General features: G+C 43.3%; 1 protein-coding gene across 1 annotated transcript in view; it reads right to left on the reverse strand.

The window, feature by feature from the left end:
- Positions 1 to 18,633, reverse strand: part of GFRA4 (GDNF family receptor alpha 4) — a 434,465-nt gene that overhangs the window by 19,183 nt on the left and 396,649 nt on the right. Inside the window, exons 6-7 of the mRNA XM_066572922.1 lie at positions 8,798 to 8,907; positions 517 to 651 (exon numbers count right to left, since the gene is read on the reverse strand). Coding sequence (XP_066429019.1) covers positions 517 to 651; positions 8,798 to 8,907 — 245 coding nt within the window. The remainder of the gene's footprint in view (positions 1 to 516; positions 652 to 8,797; positions 8,908 to 18,633) is intronic.

The following is an 18,633-nucleotide window of genomic DNA, read 5'->3' on the forward strand; positions in this document are numbered from 1 at the left end:
ATTCAGCTGTGCAGCCTTCTCTTACTGATGGTCCAATATCAGAACTACATACATTACTTACTACTTTCTAAGAAGCTGAGATACGAGGAGTTGTTTGTTGGGACTACTGATGAGTGAACTTTTGAAAAGGTCAGTTCACCAAACTTTTGCAAAAAGTTTAGTTCAGTCTGAACTACCTCAAACTGAACCAGAAGTTCCTCCAACCCCTAAAACCGGTATATAACACTGTTTAATGGCCATAAAGCCCTATATAACACTCTGGGATTGTTTATACAGGGCTTTCTTTGGCTCTTATATAGCGCTATACATTAGTATACAGGGCAAGTGTTGAGCAAACCAAAACAGTAGAACTTTGCGAAAAGCTCAGTTTGGGTTCATGTTCAACTGAACTTTTAGTAAAATTCGACTCAAAACAGGTTTCCCCTGGATTGGTTCACTCAACACTAGTTGGGATCCTCGTCTCAACACCCCTCCCCGTTAGTTTTATAAACATCTTGAACATTTCTGGGATCTTACGTAGACAGATGTTGTTCGTGAAGAAGTGGAGGAAGTTCTTGCACTCTTCCTGCCGGTTTCCACTTGTATTACAGGTGCACCAGGGGGCGACACTTGAAGATGAATTGTCCACATAGTTGGGTGTGATAGGACTACCTGTAAATAATAATACAAACATGAACATGTGATACGTACATACTATCACTTTGGATTTGCTACGCCATATAACATGTCTTCTACAGGGGTATTGCCTTAGCCTCGGTCTGGTTTTCCCCATGTCATGCAGATATTTTGGTAGTTCTCATCGGGTGATTCCTGAGTTGTGGCCACTAAATAATAATGTATTCAGTGGACTTTGAACGGTTGATTTTTGGGGGTTGAAATGTAGTGGTGCTACATGAAATAACACACCCCATCTTTAAATGAGCCCTGTTTATGATTCACCAGTCAGAAGCACAGAATGGACATACATGTAGACACCCATCACATCTTTAACTCATTTGAAGGAAGTGATCAAAGGTGTAACCTGAGGCTTCTGGGTACCAAAGAGGATAGAATACATAAATTACCGAAATACATTCGACAACACAGGAGTGGGACAAGCCTTCTCGTACTCAAGGCAAGGGTTTACAAATGTACCTACAGTCCCCTTCAGACATGTAGAGTTTAGCATAATGACTGTTGGGTAGTGGTGAGCAAATATGTTAAAAGTTTGGTTCGGCAGATTTGGCGAATTTGGAAAAAAGTTTAGTTCGGTCCAAAACTACACCAGAACCCTTAAAACTGGTATATAGCACTGTCTACGAGCCATAAAGCCCAGTATAATACTCTTAAGTTAACTATGAGGGTTTCTAAATACTTTGGAGATGTATTTAAAGGGGTTCTGTCAGGAAAATAAAAAAACTTATACTCACCTGTGCCTTGCCAGGCCGTTCACCAGGAAGCTGCTGCTCTTCTCCTGTCCCTCCTGCAGCCTTTCTATCACAGGGCAGAAGCTGGCAAAGTGCCAGCTTCCGCTACTGCTCCGACCACTGCCAAACAGCAAGTACTGCCATCCGGATCACTGGTTGACGCGTCACAAGTGCGCATGCGCCCCCCTTCCCAGCATGCTTGCGCACTCGCTGCTGACTCTCCAAGGACGTCGGAGGTTAGATGTGGCCAGGTCAGCGTCAGTGCGCAGGAGCCGCTGGGAAATGACCCCTCACGCGACAGCTACACAACGGAGGGAAGAAATACAAGGGGATTAGGTGAGTTTACTTCGTTTTTTAAACTCTTTTCTTTCCACGGGTTAGGCTCTACAGGGATGCAGGGCAGGATGCAGGTGAGTATAATTTTTTTTATTTTCCAGGCAGAACCCCTTTAAGGCAATGCTAATGAAGAAAAAATAAGAAGAAAAAAAGAGGAAGGAGAAGAAAAATGAAGGAGAAAAAAGGAGAATGAAAGGGGAAAAGGAAAAACAAAGAATAAAGAAAGGAGAAGAAAAAAGAAGAAGGGGAAAAGACGAAAAAAGACAGAAGGAAAAAGAAGAATTAAAAAGAAGGAAAAGGAAAAAAAGAAGAAATGAAATTTTTGTTTTTCCTTTCTCTTCTCCTTTTTCCTTCTTTCCAAAAGAAGGAGAATTTCAGTGCGTTCGGCAGAGAGAGGCCATTCGAGGTACGGGTTTACGCCAAGCTGTACTTTTAGCAAAGTTCGACCCAAAACAGGGTTTGACTGTTTCGGCTGCTCAACATTTCTGTTGAGAGGACAGTCAATAGTCAGCTTCCTTAATTCCCCCAGTAGCATGCACATTTATCTCTGCTGACAAGGCGTGTGGTATATGTGTGTGTGGCATTCGTTTAGGTGTTCAGCGAGGTGTACAAAGAAATATAAAGACAGTTCTACCAGTCATAATGGTGCCCCAGGCAGCCACTTACTACATATACCAGCCGTCCCAGCCCTGGAGATATCAGGTAGGGATAATACAGCAGCTATACAAAATCAGTGGTGCAGTACTGATGTGAGGATCATAGTAGATTATATGCTTGTCTTAATAAATTGGCATTTAGGTGATGCTTGAAGGCTTATTGAGTCGAGAAGTATCTGATATTTTCTGTTTTTGAGGAGGAGGGAGGCGAGAAGTATTTGAGGAGAAAGTGTGAAGAGAACCTGAGAGAGGTATGTAGAAGGTGTAAAGAGAAGTGAAGGAACAAGAGAAGAAGGGGAGCAGCGAGAGAAGTGGAGACATGAGAGGATAAATAGAGGAAGGAGGGAAGAGGTGCAATAAGGAGAAGCAGAGTAACACGTGGAGAGGAGGTGGAAGAAAGAGAAGAAAGGAAAGTTAGTGAAATAGGAGATGTGGAGGAACAAAAGGAGATGTGGAGAAACGAGAAGACGAGTGGAGGAATGAGAGGAGAAGTGGAAGAATGAGAGGAAAAGTGCAGAAATAAAAGGAAAAGTGTTGGAATGAGGGAAAAGATGCAGTAAGAAGGAGCAGAGTAATGAGGAGATATGGAGGGAGAAAATGAGAGATGGAAGAAGTATAAGAGAGGAAAGGTGGTGGAAAGAGAGAAGTGGGGGAACTAAAGGAGACTACAGGAACGAAAAGAGAGGTGGAGGAATGAGAGGAGAAGTGAAGGAATAAAAACAGAGGTAGAGGGATGAGAAGAGAGGTGGATGAATGAGAAGATAGAGGAGAAGACATTCAGAAATTAAAGAAGTGTAGAAATGAGGGAAGATATGCAGCAAAGAGAAGTGGAGTAACAAGTAGTGATGTGGAGGAATAAGAGAAGAGGTCGAGAAACAAGAAGAGAGGTGGAAGAAGGAGAAGAGAAATGGAGGAACGAGTATAAAGGAGAAGTGGAATAACAAGAGGAGCAGTGAAGCATAAAGACAAGTGTAGTAACAAAAGTAGAGGCAGAGGAGCAAGAGGAGAAGTGGGGAACAAGAGTAAAAGTGGAGAAACAAGGGTAGAGGTGGTGTAATGATAGGAGAGGTGGAGCAATGAGAGGGAAAGTGGAAGAATGGGTGCAGAAGGGAAATAATAAGTGGAGAAGTAGAGGAATAAGAGTAGTGCAGAAACAAGAGGAGCAGAAGGATAAGAGAAAAGTAGGACTAGGAAGACACTGAAGCAGTGAGCAGCACAGTTGAGGACTGAGATAAAGGAGGGTCTTCACTGGTTATAATGAGGGTCAGAATACACAAGTTAGTAGTCGTGAACGCTCCAGAACTACATCCATGTAGCATCTTATTTGGAGACAGTGAGAAACAATTCTTTCTCCAACCCTCTCCATGCCATGATGTGTCAGACACAATGGTGATTATGAATGGCATGCTAGCATGTCATTGTACATTGCCTTCTTATTTTTTCTTCCAAGCATCGCACAAGACACTACAAGATTGTCCCGAACACTTACTGGTAAACAGAACCAAGCATCTCATTATATTGAACAGGTTGTAAGTAATTCATGCAGCGCTTCAAACAGCATGCCGGCATTAGCCGCTCTCTGCCAGGGCTGAGTCTGACAGCAGCTGGTGTTCGCGGCCCTGGGTTGAACTATAGGGCAGCTTCTATCAGGGTAGATTATCAGCTCAAACACAAATCCTTCCTGCAGGTGATTCTTAGTGTAGTGAGCATTAAGTCACCTCCTTGAAGGCTTCCAGTCCTGAACGAGCAAGAAAAGTTTATTCTTTGGAACTACATGATGGAAAAAACAATACTGAAATATAGGAAACTTGAGGATGTAAAATGCTCCACTTGGGCAGTCCCCTTCCAGAATGTGGGCCCGTATGGACCGTGGTGGACAGTAAGGAAGAGTATACTCCACAACAAATGCAAAGTGAGGCCTTGGTGTTGGAATGTGAATTGTATCAAAAACTGTGTGAAATATACCACTTATATGGGCCAATATTTGAACCAAATTTCAGCAATATGGAACTGAGCATGATCTGTGGGAACATTCGAGATGTCAGAATTACATAAGGTGTGGGAGCTGTGTTATAGCCAGGGGAGTGCAGCCAATGGACTGTAATAGAGTGCAATGCTGCTGTAAGAGCTAGGTGAAACAGTCTGCATGACACAGTGCAAAAACTGGTGAGAGGAGCAGAAGGAGCTGTGAGGACGCTGAGGACCACCAGCTGAAGCTCAGAGAACACTTGGAGCTCTGGAGGAATGGCTGGGAAGTGGACATTGTTTGAGGAGTAGCTGCCACCCAGGGTACAACAATCTGCTGCAGTGAGGAAGCCAGCACTGAGGCTACACCTACAGGACATCTGCATGACACCCCCCACCCCCAAGTATTTTCAGGAATCATGGTTGAAGAACACTCCCAACTTCATAGTAGGTTGAGTCAATTGGAGCTAGTACTTCAGTGCAATGAACGTAAGTGAGGGTGGCCTTCTAAAAAAGCTGATCACTGTGCACACCAGGACTTTTTTAGTTAGCTAGAACACCTTCCGGAAGCATAGCAAGGATTTAAACACTGGACAGAAGGAATCTAATGAGGGCTTAACTAGTTAGAAGCAAATTTTCATTGTGGCATTTTCTGAAGTTGCGCTGGGACATTTAGGCCTCCTTCACATGGGCGACACTGATATCACCATGGGAAAATCACAGCGATATTGCAGCTGTGTTCTTCTGTGAGATATTGCTGTGTTTTCTCACTACGATATTGTGATTTTGTGGCGCTACAAAGTCACGCGTAGTGCTACAAAGTTGTGCAACTTTGTAGTGCTCTTTTGCCGGAATTTTTGGGAGGCCTAGAAATGTAAGCCCTACCTTTAAAATAAGCCCTATCTGTATCAAAAAGCAAAAAAACCCACAATACATCACCTTGCAGGTGCAGTCTGCTCCACCACACTTCTCCTCTGCAGCTCCGGCCATTCAATGCCATGGCTGTGATTGGTTCATTGAGCACTACAGTGATTGGCTGAGTCGCGGCACGCAAGAACCAATCAGAGCCAGTGCTTCCTGGAGGCGGGTTTTTTTAATCTCCAAACCAGGAAGCACTGGCTGAAGACTACAGACAAGTGCCGGAGTTGCAGAGGAGAAGTGCAGCAGAGTGGACTGCGCCTGTTAGGTAATATATTGTGTTTTTTTCATGCAGATAGGGCTTATTTTAGGGCTCAAACAGTACGACTACCTACTGTAAAAGTTACACCGCACGAAAACCGCATTTTCGTGCAATGCGATGCAACAGAAAGGAAGGCTCCATAGAGAAATATGGGCAACAAAATATCGCAAATCGCGGCTGTATAGAGCATCAGGCGATTCTGTATTCTCGCAATGTTGCAGCCTACAAAACAACACTAATGTGAAGGAACCCGTTGGAAATGATGGGCTTCACATACATGCGACCTGTAGCAATGTCGCATTGCCAGAAAATCGTGCGATTTTTACACCTGTGTGAAACCGGCCTTATGGACCTTAAGTAGAAGGATGGGGCAGTCCTTTGTTCATGAGCCTAGAGAAGATGCTTTCCCTGCCTCTTTAGTATCACCGCTGTTGAATGGAGGACAGCTTTGTTCTGACTAGCAATGAGCAAGCTTTGAAAGAGTTCAGTTTGGCCAGTTTACCAAATTTCAGCAAAATGCTTGGTCCGAATGAATTTGAACTAAACTAAAACTTCGCCAATACCTCTAAGACTATATAAGACTGTTAGGCCTCCTTTTGAGATGTTTTTAAGGCAAAGTTAATGCTGAAAAAGAAGGAAAAGAAAGGAAAAATAAAGAAAAGGAGAAGGAAAAGAAGAAAGAATGAGAAGGCAACAATTATTTTTCCCTGTTTCCTACTTCTTTTCTCTTCTCTTTTTCTTGCTCCTTCTTCTCCTTTTATCTTCCTCTTTTTCATTCCTACTTCTTTTTCTATCTTTTGCTTTTAGCGGTTTCAGCTGATATGAACCATCCGAGGATCTGGTTTTTGCCGAACCAAACTTTTGGCAAAATTTTACCCAAAATAGAATTCAACTCTTTTGTTTCACTCAACACTAGTTCTCACTATTCAATTAATGGTTCTGAAGGCATTGGGTATTGAGCAGCACATGAGGACCAGGGGTGCAGCTGTAGGGTGTATAGATAGAAATTACACCTGAGTGCTGATGCCTGAGGGGGGCCAAAGACTCTTCATACAAGCCATACAGAAGACACCACTAATAAGTGGCACATAGTAGATGGGGGGCTGTTCAAGATTTTGCACTTTTGCCCAGGAGCTTAAGTTCCATCTCTGGTGAGGGCCTATTGCCAGAGGTACAGAACTCATAAAGGGCAAAGCATATAAGAGATACATGCTTCTCAAACGCATAGTGTAGGCTAGCTCAGCTCAAATGTATAATGCTATGGTGGTCGGTAAAGAGTCCCTTGACTTTTATCACATTGGTGAGTGTTTCCATAACAATTCATGCAGATCTGAACAGTTAAATGATAAATTCAGCTGAGCTGCACCATCCTACCAAAAGTAATTGGATACCTGAGCAAGAATCCAAACTAGTACTTATTTCCATATGTTAATACGTAGTTGGGCTCCTTTGGGCCTAATGACATTGGATACTCTCCGTGGCATACTTTCTACTAATGTCTGATACACTTCAGTAAGTACTTCACTCCATTCATCCTGCAAATGTCTGGTGAGTTTTCTCATAGAAGATGGATGCCGTTCATATTTCCTACCATTGAGGCTGGTTGCTGCCATTTTTTTATTTTGTTCCTGAAAAATCTTTTCTGGGGGAAACTGGGCTTATCTTTTCTAACCTAGTGATAGGATCGCCTATCTCCTCTGAGTGAATGCAGGGTATCTCCCCACCTTGGGACTTACCTTTCAATCTTCAATCCTGCAGTTTTATTTTCTGTCAGGAAGCGGACTTATTTGTTCTCATTAATTGGTAGAACAGTCCACTTTCCTTCTATTTAAAGAGGGGTGAGTCTCGTTTTCGGGACTTACCGATCTCTTTATAGCTGACTTATTGATCCATAATTGATGGTTCCTGATGAGGCTGCGTTTATCGTAGCGGAAACGCGTCGAACCCAGTTAAGCATTTTTTCAGCAGTTGATGCACTGCACTTTGTGGCTATACATTGGCTTAAAAGAACGCCATGTTGAGCCATAATGATTGACGATTGTCAGCTTTAAATTTTTTTCTTCTTCGACTAGCCGTAAAAAGTGTATCTCATCCCAACCAAGAGACACAACCACGGCCTGTTGATGAAATTGACAGCATTCATCTTCATTGAATAGCTGTACTATCTGTTCACTATGATGGGAACAATCTAGCTAGTTCCATTGAGCCAAACTTAAATTCTCTGTCTCAAGTTGTATACGATATTAAACTTGAGAAGTATCGGGAATTCCTGATTTCCCGATACTGTGTAACTATACACTTTTTTCAAGGGTGGCTCATTGGCTGTTCTTTCCCCAGAAGTTGCTAGGGGTTAGACATTTTAACATTTTTTGTTTGTGTGTCTGTAAGCTAGGACTTTGACTAAACAGAATCCTTTTTTATGTAAGACTGTAATTAAAAGTTACGTTTTAGAGTTACCTGAGAACCCTCACTGTGACGAAATAAAGAATTATCCAGGTGTTCCCCCTGCTACTGCGAAACCCGTTCATATTTCCTGACCCAACATTCCAGTTTGTCCCAGAGATGATCAGTAGGTTCAGGTGGGGACTCTGTGCAGCCAGCCCAATCGTGGAACATCCATATCCTCAAACCCACGTAAAGCAGTGTTGGATGTGTGACAAGGCATGTTGACTTGTTGGAAGTATGGCCGACCATTCCCAGAGCATTGCCATGTTGTCAGCCGCACATTATTCTCTAGAATGTCAGGGTACATCTCCATGTTCATGGTTCTTGTCACTACAACCAACAGAGACTATGCCGCGTAACACATCCCCAGACCAAAAGGGAACCTTGCCATACTTAACTGTTGGCACAACACATTCAGGCAAAAGGCGTTACCCAGCATCCTCCTCACCCGGGTATGTCCATTAGATTTAAAGACAGAGTAGCATGATTCATCACTCCCTAGAATGTTTTTCCATTGCTCAACTGTCCAATGATGACGTTTCTTTCACTATTTTAGACGAGCTGATGCATCTTTTTTGAAATAACTCACCAAACATTTGCAGGATGAATGGAGGGAAATACTAGTTCAAGTGTATCAAACATTAGTAGGAAGTATGTCACAGAGAGTATCCGAAGTCATTAGGGTCATAGAAGCCCCATTAAGAAGTAAGACATGGAAATATATACTAGTTTTGATTCTTGCTCAGGTGTCCAATGACTTTGGGTAGCATGGTGTACATCTGTACACAGGCACATGGATGATAAGTTACCTATAATCCCTGTGTACGCCATCAGACAAGCTGCATGGTTCTCCCGCGCACATCCGGTCACAGACTGCACTGAAGGCTGACAGTCTAATTGGAAGGCGGCTAACCGGGACCTGAAGAGAGAAAATGAGAAGAAGACATAAATATTTCTGTAGAGATGAGGCAGAACAATGCAGCAACCCAAAGCAGCCACCTCTATGGCGGAGGCACCAGGTCTCAGTAACACACAGCACATGGCACTTTAAGTAATGATGCAGCCGCCGGGCCGTGCGTCTTGCGAGGGTCGTACGTCTTGCTCTGTAGAGTAATGCTGGGCACAGTGACACATTCTAAATCTATCTCTATATTTATACAGCGAGGTGCTGATATATAGATCCAACCAGGAGCCATAAATAAGCCACAGCTTGTCCTACGACTGCAGAGGCACAGTAACAGTCACCTTGTAATCAAAGAGCATTTTGACCTAAAATTTAAGAAACTATTGTAGTAAATAGACACTGAATGACCACTTTATTACAGATCCCAAACTAGTCGCACGTCGGACATCCGTTGACCTTCAGATCCGCAGCAATATGTGGTGGCATACATTCCACTAGGAGAAATATTGGCCCACGTGGACAAAAAGCTTCTTCTAGTCCCCTGCAAATTACATGTAGGTGCTGACATGTTCTGACAGGAAGGGTTCAGCGATTCATGCTGCTCGTACCAAATTCTGACCTCCCATCAGCACGGGGCAACAGAAATCTGGATACAAAAAAATCTGAAAAATAATTTGCCCACCTTTACTTCACCCAAATGCCTTGCAGTTTGTGAACCGGTCGCCTGCTGTTATAGCCCACGTTAGCAGGACCACCAGTGTTGTATTCGGCTGCTCCTGATTGTGCACTGCCTGTCCATCAGAAGGACTCCTGACATCCTCCACTGACCTGGTTCGGTGATGAGTTGTTTCCATCCACAGGATCCCTTTCAATAGATGTTTTTCCACAATCACGCCATTCTCGGTATACTCCCCACACCGTTACATGAGAAAATCCACAGCGGTTGGCAGTGATATCCCGGCCCCGGCTAGTGTAGCACCATTGACCGCCGGCCTCGTTGTAAGTCCCTCTGAATTTTCCCATCTAATGTCGATTCACGCTAAAACTGATCCGCGGAAACTTGTCAGTTGATTTTATGCCGCTCTCCGGGGTCACGGGTCTGATTTCCATACGAGGAACCTCAATCATAAAAGGGTTGGGGGCTCTAATAAAGTGGCCAGTCATTGTTGTCCTGTCACATGGCCTCCATTACAGCTTTCCAATAGTCCATCCTGTACCCTGGTATGGCTGTATAATTAGGCAGGTATGCTTTTCACACATCCAGAAAAGCTTTGGCAAGTTTCATCACCAACATAGAAGGGGGTTATTTACTGTTAGAGCAGTTAGACTGTGGAACAATCTGCCTGAGGAAGTGGTGATGACAAAATCCATATAGGAGTTTAAAAGGGGACTTGATGTCTTTCTGCAGCGGAAGGATATTATAGGTTATAAATCTTAGGTTAATTGTTAATCTGGGTATACAGGCAGGTAGGAACTATTAGGGGTTGATCTAGGGAACAGTCTGATTGCCATTAGGGAGTCGGGAAGGAATTTTTTCCCCAAAAGGGGTAATTGGCTTCTGCTCTTGTTTTTTTTTGCCTTCCTCTGGATCAACAACCTAGGAGGATAAACAGGCTGAACTAGATGGACATTGTCTTCATTCGGCCTTACAAACTATGTTACTATGTAACCTGTAAAAATAGTTCTGTGTTTCCTGCGCCTTCAGGGGAAAACATACATGGCTTTTGTAACTCAAAATTCTCCCTGCAGAGAGAACCCACATCTTCTTGATCAGAGGAAAGCCCAGAACGCAGAACAACTCAGTGATTATATACTGTATCAGAACCAAGCTCCTAACATGAATACATCACCAGAACCAAGCTCATAAAATAAATGCAGCACCAGTACCAAGCTCATAACAAATACAATGCCAGAACCAAGCCCAGTACACAAATTCCGACACTAGAATCAAGCCCAAGATCATAACATAAGTACAGCAGGACAACCAAGCCTATAACATAAATATAAAACCAAAACCACGCTCAGTACATAAATACAGAAGCAGAATCAAACTAAGTACATTAATACAGCAGTTGAACCAAGCTCATAACACAAATACAGCACTAGAACCAAGCTAAGTACATAAATGCAACACTAGAACCAAGCTCAAAACATAAATACAGAACCAGAACCAAGCTCAGTACATAAATACAACACCTGAACAGGAATATCTCAGATGGGATTACTTTAAAGGGGTCTTGTGGGACTAAAAAAATGCTAATGGGCAGAGAATAGAGTAAAATAAAAAATTAGTAAACGATACTTACCTGTTAAATGACCCCCTGATGCAGCGGAGGAGTCCTGGTCCCCGCTGCTGCAATCCTGGAAGTAGCTGCACCAATCACATGGCATTTGTGGCAGGATCACTGCGAAAACCTGTAATTGGCTGAATGCTCACATGTACATTGAATGGCATGTGACCAGGCAGCTTCTTCCAGGATCGGAGGGTCAGGGGCCAGGACTGAGGGGCCATTTAAGAGGCGAGCATGGCTTATGTTTTTATTTTACACCAGCCCATCACATTTATTTCAGTCCCAGAAACCCAGTTAAGCTTTATTGTGGCCTTGGAGAGTGATCCAACCTGAACATGTGGCACGTGGGTTCGCACACCTCTGTTCAGAGAAGAAGGCCTCCTTATGAAGCAAAGCTCTCGCTTTCACAATATCCTGGATCTACTGCAGAAAGAAAACTAATCCTGAGGAGTAAAATGTTCACTGGAGAAATATCACACCGGATTCAGAGGAGGAAATGAGATTTGTATCTGTCCGCGGAGCATTGTGGAGTAAATGGTTATGACAGCGGCAGGAGGACACCGAGATAAACGGTCCTAATCAGGGTCTCCAGGACACGAGGTGGAGAGAACAAATAAAGTGCCAACGCCGTTCGATAGAAGCGATGTCCTTCTGCAGATTTGTCGCTGGCTCATAAGGATGCTGGGAATTTTCCAATGACTTGTCATGGGGGAAAGGGAGCAAGATTGGGGTGCGCTTTCTTAATGAGGGAGATGCTCTCCAGCTACCTAGGCATGGGCATCTGAGATGTGTACCCTATGTATACCCAATGTGCAATGAAAGATCGGTCTAAATGGCAGAAAGACTGGGCAGGGACTAGCGCCCGCCTTAGGTTAGATGACGTACTTTGCAAAATTATATTTGGCTCCCCCTCATCATAAAAAAAACTATGTTTACTGTATCGATAGGTGAACTGTCTGTATTCTGCTTGTGTAGTAAGCAACAAAATAACAGCGAAACCACACTAGAACAGCTTGATGAATAAATAGTGTAGCAGAACCAACTTCATACCATAAATACAGCGCCAGATCCAAGCTCAGTGCATTAATGCAGCACCACGATAAAGCTCATAACATAAATACAGCATAAACCAACCTCAGTACATAGATACAATACCAGAACCAAGCTCATGCCATAAATGCATCCCCAGAACCAAGCACATAACATAAATACAGCACCAGAACCGAACCAACCTCAGTACATAGATACAATACCAGAACCAAGCTCATGCCATAAATGCAGCCCCAGAACCAAGCGCATAACATAAATAAAGCACCAGAACTGAACCAACCTCAGTACATAGATACAATACCAGAACCAAGCTTATGCCATAAATGCAGCCCCAGAACCAAGCACATAACATAAATACAGCACCAGAACCGAACCAACCTCAGTACATAGATACAATACCAGAACCAAACTCATGCCATAAATGCAGCCCCAGAACCAAGCGCATAACATAAATAAAGCACCAGAACTGAACCAACCTCAGTACATAGATACAATACCAGAACCAAGCTCATGCCATAAATGCATCCCCAGAACCAAGCACATAACATAAATACAGCACCAGAACTAAACCAACCTCAGTACATAGATACAATACTAGAACTGAGCTCATAACATAAATGCAAGTCTTTGTAGGGCAATCATTCTGCCTAGCCTACATGGACAGATCACTGGGTCATTGTCATCCTACCTAGCCTACATGGACAGATCATTGGGTCATTGTAAGGCAGTCATCCTAACTAGTCTACAGGGGCTGGTGATTGTAGGACAGTCATCCTACTAGTCATCTTATCTAGTCTACATGGACAGGTCATCATAAGGCAGTCATCCTACCTTCTATACATGAGCAGGTCATCGTAGGGCAGTCATCCTACCAGTATTGCATCTGATCAGTAGCACTTACACTATCTAGGAAATTAATTACAGTCTTTGGAAGTGTGATCACAGGACTGGAATATAGAGAGGCCAAAGTACGGTAGGCAATTGCTTTGGGGTAATTACCACACAGCTCCTTCTAGCTCTTCGTAGAATCTTTGCAGCTATAAGACAGGGCAGTTGGAAAAGAATTAACCAATTGACCATAAGGTGGGGGATTACCTCCAGCTTACATCCTCTTGGTACCCGCTCTGTCAACAAGCCAGTGGCCAACACCCTATGCAGCCATATGGATTGCATGTAGCTAAGGTTGGCCATGGCAGGGACACTCCTGTATTTTAGTGAGGTTATTAACCACTGGACAACAGGGCTCATATAATTGAAGGGGTATTCCTGCAAGAAATCCCTCAGCAATCTATAAAACCGGGGACCCTTGTCAGCGAAAAAAAAAGCAACTATAGTAATAAGTTGTTTATAATGTTGACCATGTATGTTGCTGCTTTATATGACTATGTGAATTAGGGAAACAACTGATTGAAAGTGCTTCTCTATGCATACTCATCTTCACTGCAGTCATGATTGTTTGGGGGCCCCTATTCTAAAGACTGGTAGGAATTCCAGTAGGGCCTGTAAATGCCTCAGGGGCCACAGCGGGGCCAAACAATTAATAAAAAGGCGCAGTGGGGCCTATAAATGATTCAGTTTGCACAGTGGGTTCTTATTAATGACTTAGGGGGCACAGTGGGTTCTTATTAATGATTTAGGGAGCACAGCAGGGCCTACAAATTACTTAAAGGGCACAGTGGGGCCTATAAATGACTCAGTGGGCCCATTGTGACTCTATAGCCCAAAGGTCCATGTAAACCTGGAGCTGGCCCTGATCCTGAGAATACACTGTAATCACCCAAAGCACCCCAGACCACAATGGATTTTATGGTAACCCCTACCCCTTACCTGGCACAGTAATACTAATGGACATAGGTGAGAATTGTCTTGATATATGCTCCTTGGTCCATAAAAACTCACATCAGCTGTCTGCTATTTGCATGTCATAGTAAGTAATGAATAAAGACATTGCAAACAGAGTTTTATGTTGATTCAAAATGAATTGATGCTTACAGGGGTATAACTAATGGAGGGCTGGTGGGCATGTGCCCCATGCACTGGGTGCCGAGGGGCAGCTAGCCACTCTTCCATAGCGAAGGTATTTAGATGCTGACCTAGGGCAGTACATTGAATCCCTGCCCCAAGCGCAGCAAACCCTAGCTACAACCCTAGGACCGCTATCTTCATGGTCTCCACGCGGGGTGCAAGGACTTTCTCTGCAGTACATTATGTTCTTATGTTTCAGGCTGAGAAATCATAACAATTCCCTCATCTAGAAATAAAAATGAACATTTATTTTCATGGACACATGGAAATGTTACATTCAGACCCGCGATGACCATAGACCCAATCATTCTGCAAAAGAATCAGCTATTATAATGATAATTATATGCACATAATAGACCTAAATTAAGCAAGCATCCCATAAAAGTAATTGTTAATCAAAATTACTTCCTACCAGCTTTATCCTCTACTGAAAACGCAAGACAAACCCAATCTATCCCAAATCATACCTTGTGTACAATTCATGCGGGTGGACAATGGTGGTCAGCATCTCCTGGAGAAAGGAAGAAGGACTGGAGAGGCTGGAGTATTAACCAGTCCTTGATATGGTTGGTTCCGGAGATGCCTGGCAGCAACTTATTGACTCCTTATAATACCGCATGGACATATGCCTGTACTGTACATACGGGTTTATAAGGGAGTTGGAGTCGTTCAGCAATAATGCCCACACAGGGTCAGATCAAGATTATCCTTCTCCCCAGTAACACTGTCTAGTAATGTATTGCGCAAACAGAAAATGGTGGAAAAGTTCAATCAATGTCCACAATAACCAAAAACAGTCTAATACCGTGTTTCCCCGAAAATAAGACCCTGTTTTATATTAATTTTTACCCCAAAGGAGGTGCTAGGTTTTACTTTTGGGGAATGTTTGATTATACTTGCCTGACAGGCTCGGTCCAGGTCTTTCCAGCTGCTTTCCGGAGCTCCGACACATTTGCTTGCAGTCCTTGGCTGCCCACAGAAGATCCCTTGCTGGTTACGGGATTCATAAATCCTGCCTCCAGTAAGGGATGGCTGTTATTGGCTCTTTGAGTGCTGCATTGATTGGCTGAGCAGCGGTTGAAGAACCAATCACAGCCATCGCATTGGTTCATCGAGCGCAGCATTGATTGGTTCTCGAGCGCTGCTCAGCCAATCAGAGCCATCGCTTCCTTGAGGTAGGATTTATGAATCTCAAAAACAGGCAGTGATCTTCTGTGAATAGCTGAGGACTGGAAGAAGCGTGTCGGAGCTCTGGAGAGCAGTGGGAGGGACCTGGTCCGAGCCTGCTTGTGGATTTTGCCACAGATTTGATGCAGAATCTGCATGGACTAATGATTGCATGGTAGCAATACTTGTGTAATCAGCATGATGCAGTTAATGCCTGCTGCTCATGATGAGCATTCTCATCACATATGGTCAATTGGTTAATTCTTTTCCAACTGCCCTGTCTTATAGCTGCAAAGATTCTACGAAGAGCTAGAAGGAGCTGTGTGGTAATTACCCCAAAGCAATTGCCTACCGTACTTTGGCCTCTCTATATTCCAGTCCTGTGATCACACTTCCAAAGACTGTAATTAATTTCCTAGATAGTGTAAGTGCTACTGATCAGATGCAATACTGGTAGGATGACTGCCCTACGATGACCTGCTCATGTATAGAAGGTAGGATGACTGCCTTATGATGACCTGTCCATGTAGACTAGATAAGATGACTAGTAGGATGACTGTCCTACAATCACCAGCCCCTGTAGACTACTTAGGATGACTGCCTTACAATGACCCAATGATCTGTCCATGTAGGCTAGGTAGGATGACAATGACCCAGTGATCTGTCCATGTAGGCTAGGCAGAATGATTGCCCTACAATGACTTGCCCATGTAGACTAAGTAGGATGACTGCCTTACGATGACCTGCCTATGTCGACTAGGTAGGATGACCCGTAGAATAACTGCCCTATGATTGTCTGCCCGTGTAGATTAGGTAGGATGACTGCTTTACAATGATCCACTGATCTGCCCATGCAGACTAGGTAGGATAACTGGTAGAATGACTGCTCTACGATGACCTACACATGTAGATTAGGTAGGGTGATTGCCCTACATTGTCCTGTCTACATAAAATAGTTTAGATAACCAGTAGGATGATTGCCTTACATTGAACTGTCCATGTATATTAGGTAGGATGACCAGTAGGATGACTGTCCTATGATGACTTGTACATGTAGACTAGGTAGGATAACCAGTAGGATGACTACCCTATGATGACTTGTACATGTAGACTAGGTAGGATGACCAGTAGGATGACTGTCCTATGATGACTTGTACATGTAGACTAGGTAGGATAACCAGTAGGATGACTACCCTATGATGACTTGTACATGTAGACTAGGTAGGATGACCAGTAGGAGGAATGCCCTATGATGACTTGTTCATGTAGACTAGGTAGGATGACCAGTAGGATGACCGTCTTACATTGATCTGTCCATATAAACTATGCTTTAGAAATGAGAAGCAGATGTAACTTTTCATGATGTGTTTCCTTCATAATCTGGAAGTTTTGAGAGTCTTTTCTAGAAGCTAGTGTCATGCAATCACTTCTCCATGGCCAGCCATCCTTACATAAGCATCCGTCTGTAAGATGTTATTCAATGCTGATCATGGACAAGAAAGAATAGATACATTACGTTGCTTAGGCCTCTTCACGTCTAATGTCAGAAGATCTATGACATGTTCCACGATGGATATTGACTTGCTGCCTCTAGTACTCGCCACACAATCACTCATGCCCGTTGCCATTATGAGTCTTGTAGCGTATCTAAGTCGAGGGTTTATTGGACTTTAACTCAAGGACCTTTAAAATCCTCTGGAGAATATTAAATGTCAAGAGCTAACTGATAATTAAAAAGTATAGCACTCCTCTCCAGCACTGCGAGGTAATATACAGCTGAGGTCTGGCGTTGTGGGACTGAGATGTAGCATTGCCGGTGGGACATGACGAGAGTTTTAGTTATTGAGATGTCTAGTGTCAGCAGATCCTAAGGGACCAGGGTTTTGATTTAATTTTATACGGCAATGTAGTTTAAAAGCTTCTGTTGATGATGTAGAATATAAGTGACAACAATAGCGGGGATGTCTCACCACAACCTCTTTCCATATACCCTACTACGGAAGGTCTTTTGGACATTCCCAACTTGGGACTGTCAGAGCGAAGAGCTGATAAGGAAGAGTTGCTTTTGCTTTGATGGACCCGACCTGTCCACACATTCCTAATTTTATACTAAACAGGAAATGAAGAACCACAACTTTCCCGCAATATCAGCTGTTGTCTGGTGTTTTCTGAACCCGGGGCCATGACAATCACTGGGCTAAACTCATATTAAAAAGGGCTTATTAGGAGGAGACGATCCTTTTCTGAATACAAAGTTGTATCCTTTGGATTGACAACTAACTCTCTGAGCCATAAGATATATTCGAGGAGGTTCTCACTTCCATTCCCCAACACAGTAGTAGATAGGGTTAGGTATAGAGTTATCATTGTGTGATGGAATTTCCATCTGGGCTATTAGGTGTCTGAATGCAAAGTTTGAATGCCCAGTCACTATTCAGACAATATGACCTATCCTAATGGCCCATGGCCAGATGTGGCCCACATCTCAAGTCCTTCTTTACTTTCCTAAGCTCCAACCATTGTATAACAGAAACAGTTTTTTCATTTTAAGTTCAACAATAAACTTGTTGAAAACCAATGGACTACATAAAAAAGAGATGCAGCCCCCCTCCCCATACATCAATATGGACCACCAAGGACAAAGGGATCTTCGTTTTTACTCCACATGATTTTCATACTCCCATCCCTTTCTTTGCTAACAAGGCTAACATTTGAAGAGAGGATTCCACCATCTTCTCACCATCCAATAGCAAATAGGACTAGAGAAAAAAGAGCTGTGCCCTCTTTCTTTAAGGGACTTATACTAGCCGCATGGTCTGTCCCACTGGTATATACATCCTACAAATAATGTGCTTTATAGTACAGTACTGTACATGTTACAATCCAACGGGAATAGAGAATATAGAAGACATTCAACATAGAACTGAGATACACCATCCTACCAAAAGTAATTGGTCACCTGAGCAAGAATCAAAAGTAGCATTTATTTCCATATGTTAATACTCAGTGGGGCTCCTTTGGCCCTAATGACATTGGATGTTTTCAGTGGCAAACGCTCTACTACAGTCTGATACACTTCAGCTGGTATTTCCCTCCATTCATCCTGCAAACGTCTGGTGAGCTCTCTGAAAGAAAATGGACACTGTTTCTATTTCCTGACCCGACGTTCCAGTTCGCTCCACAGATGCTCAATAGGGTTTCGGTCATC

The sequence above is a fragment of the Eleutherodactylus coqui genome, chromosome 7, assembly GCF_035609145.1.
Source record: "Eleutherodactylus coqui strain aEleCoq1 chromosome 7, aEleCoq1.hap1, whole genome shotgun sequence".
In the NCBI taxonomy this organism is placed as follows: Eukaryota; Metazoa; Chordata; class Amphibia; order Anura; family Eleutherodactylidae; genus Eleutherodactylus; species Eleutherodactylus coqui.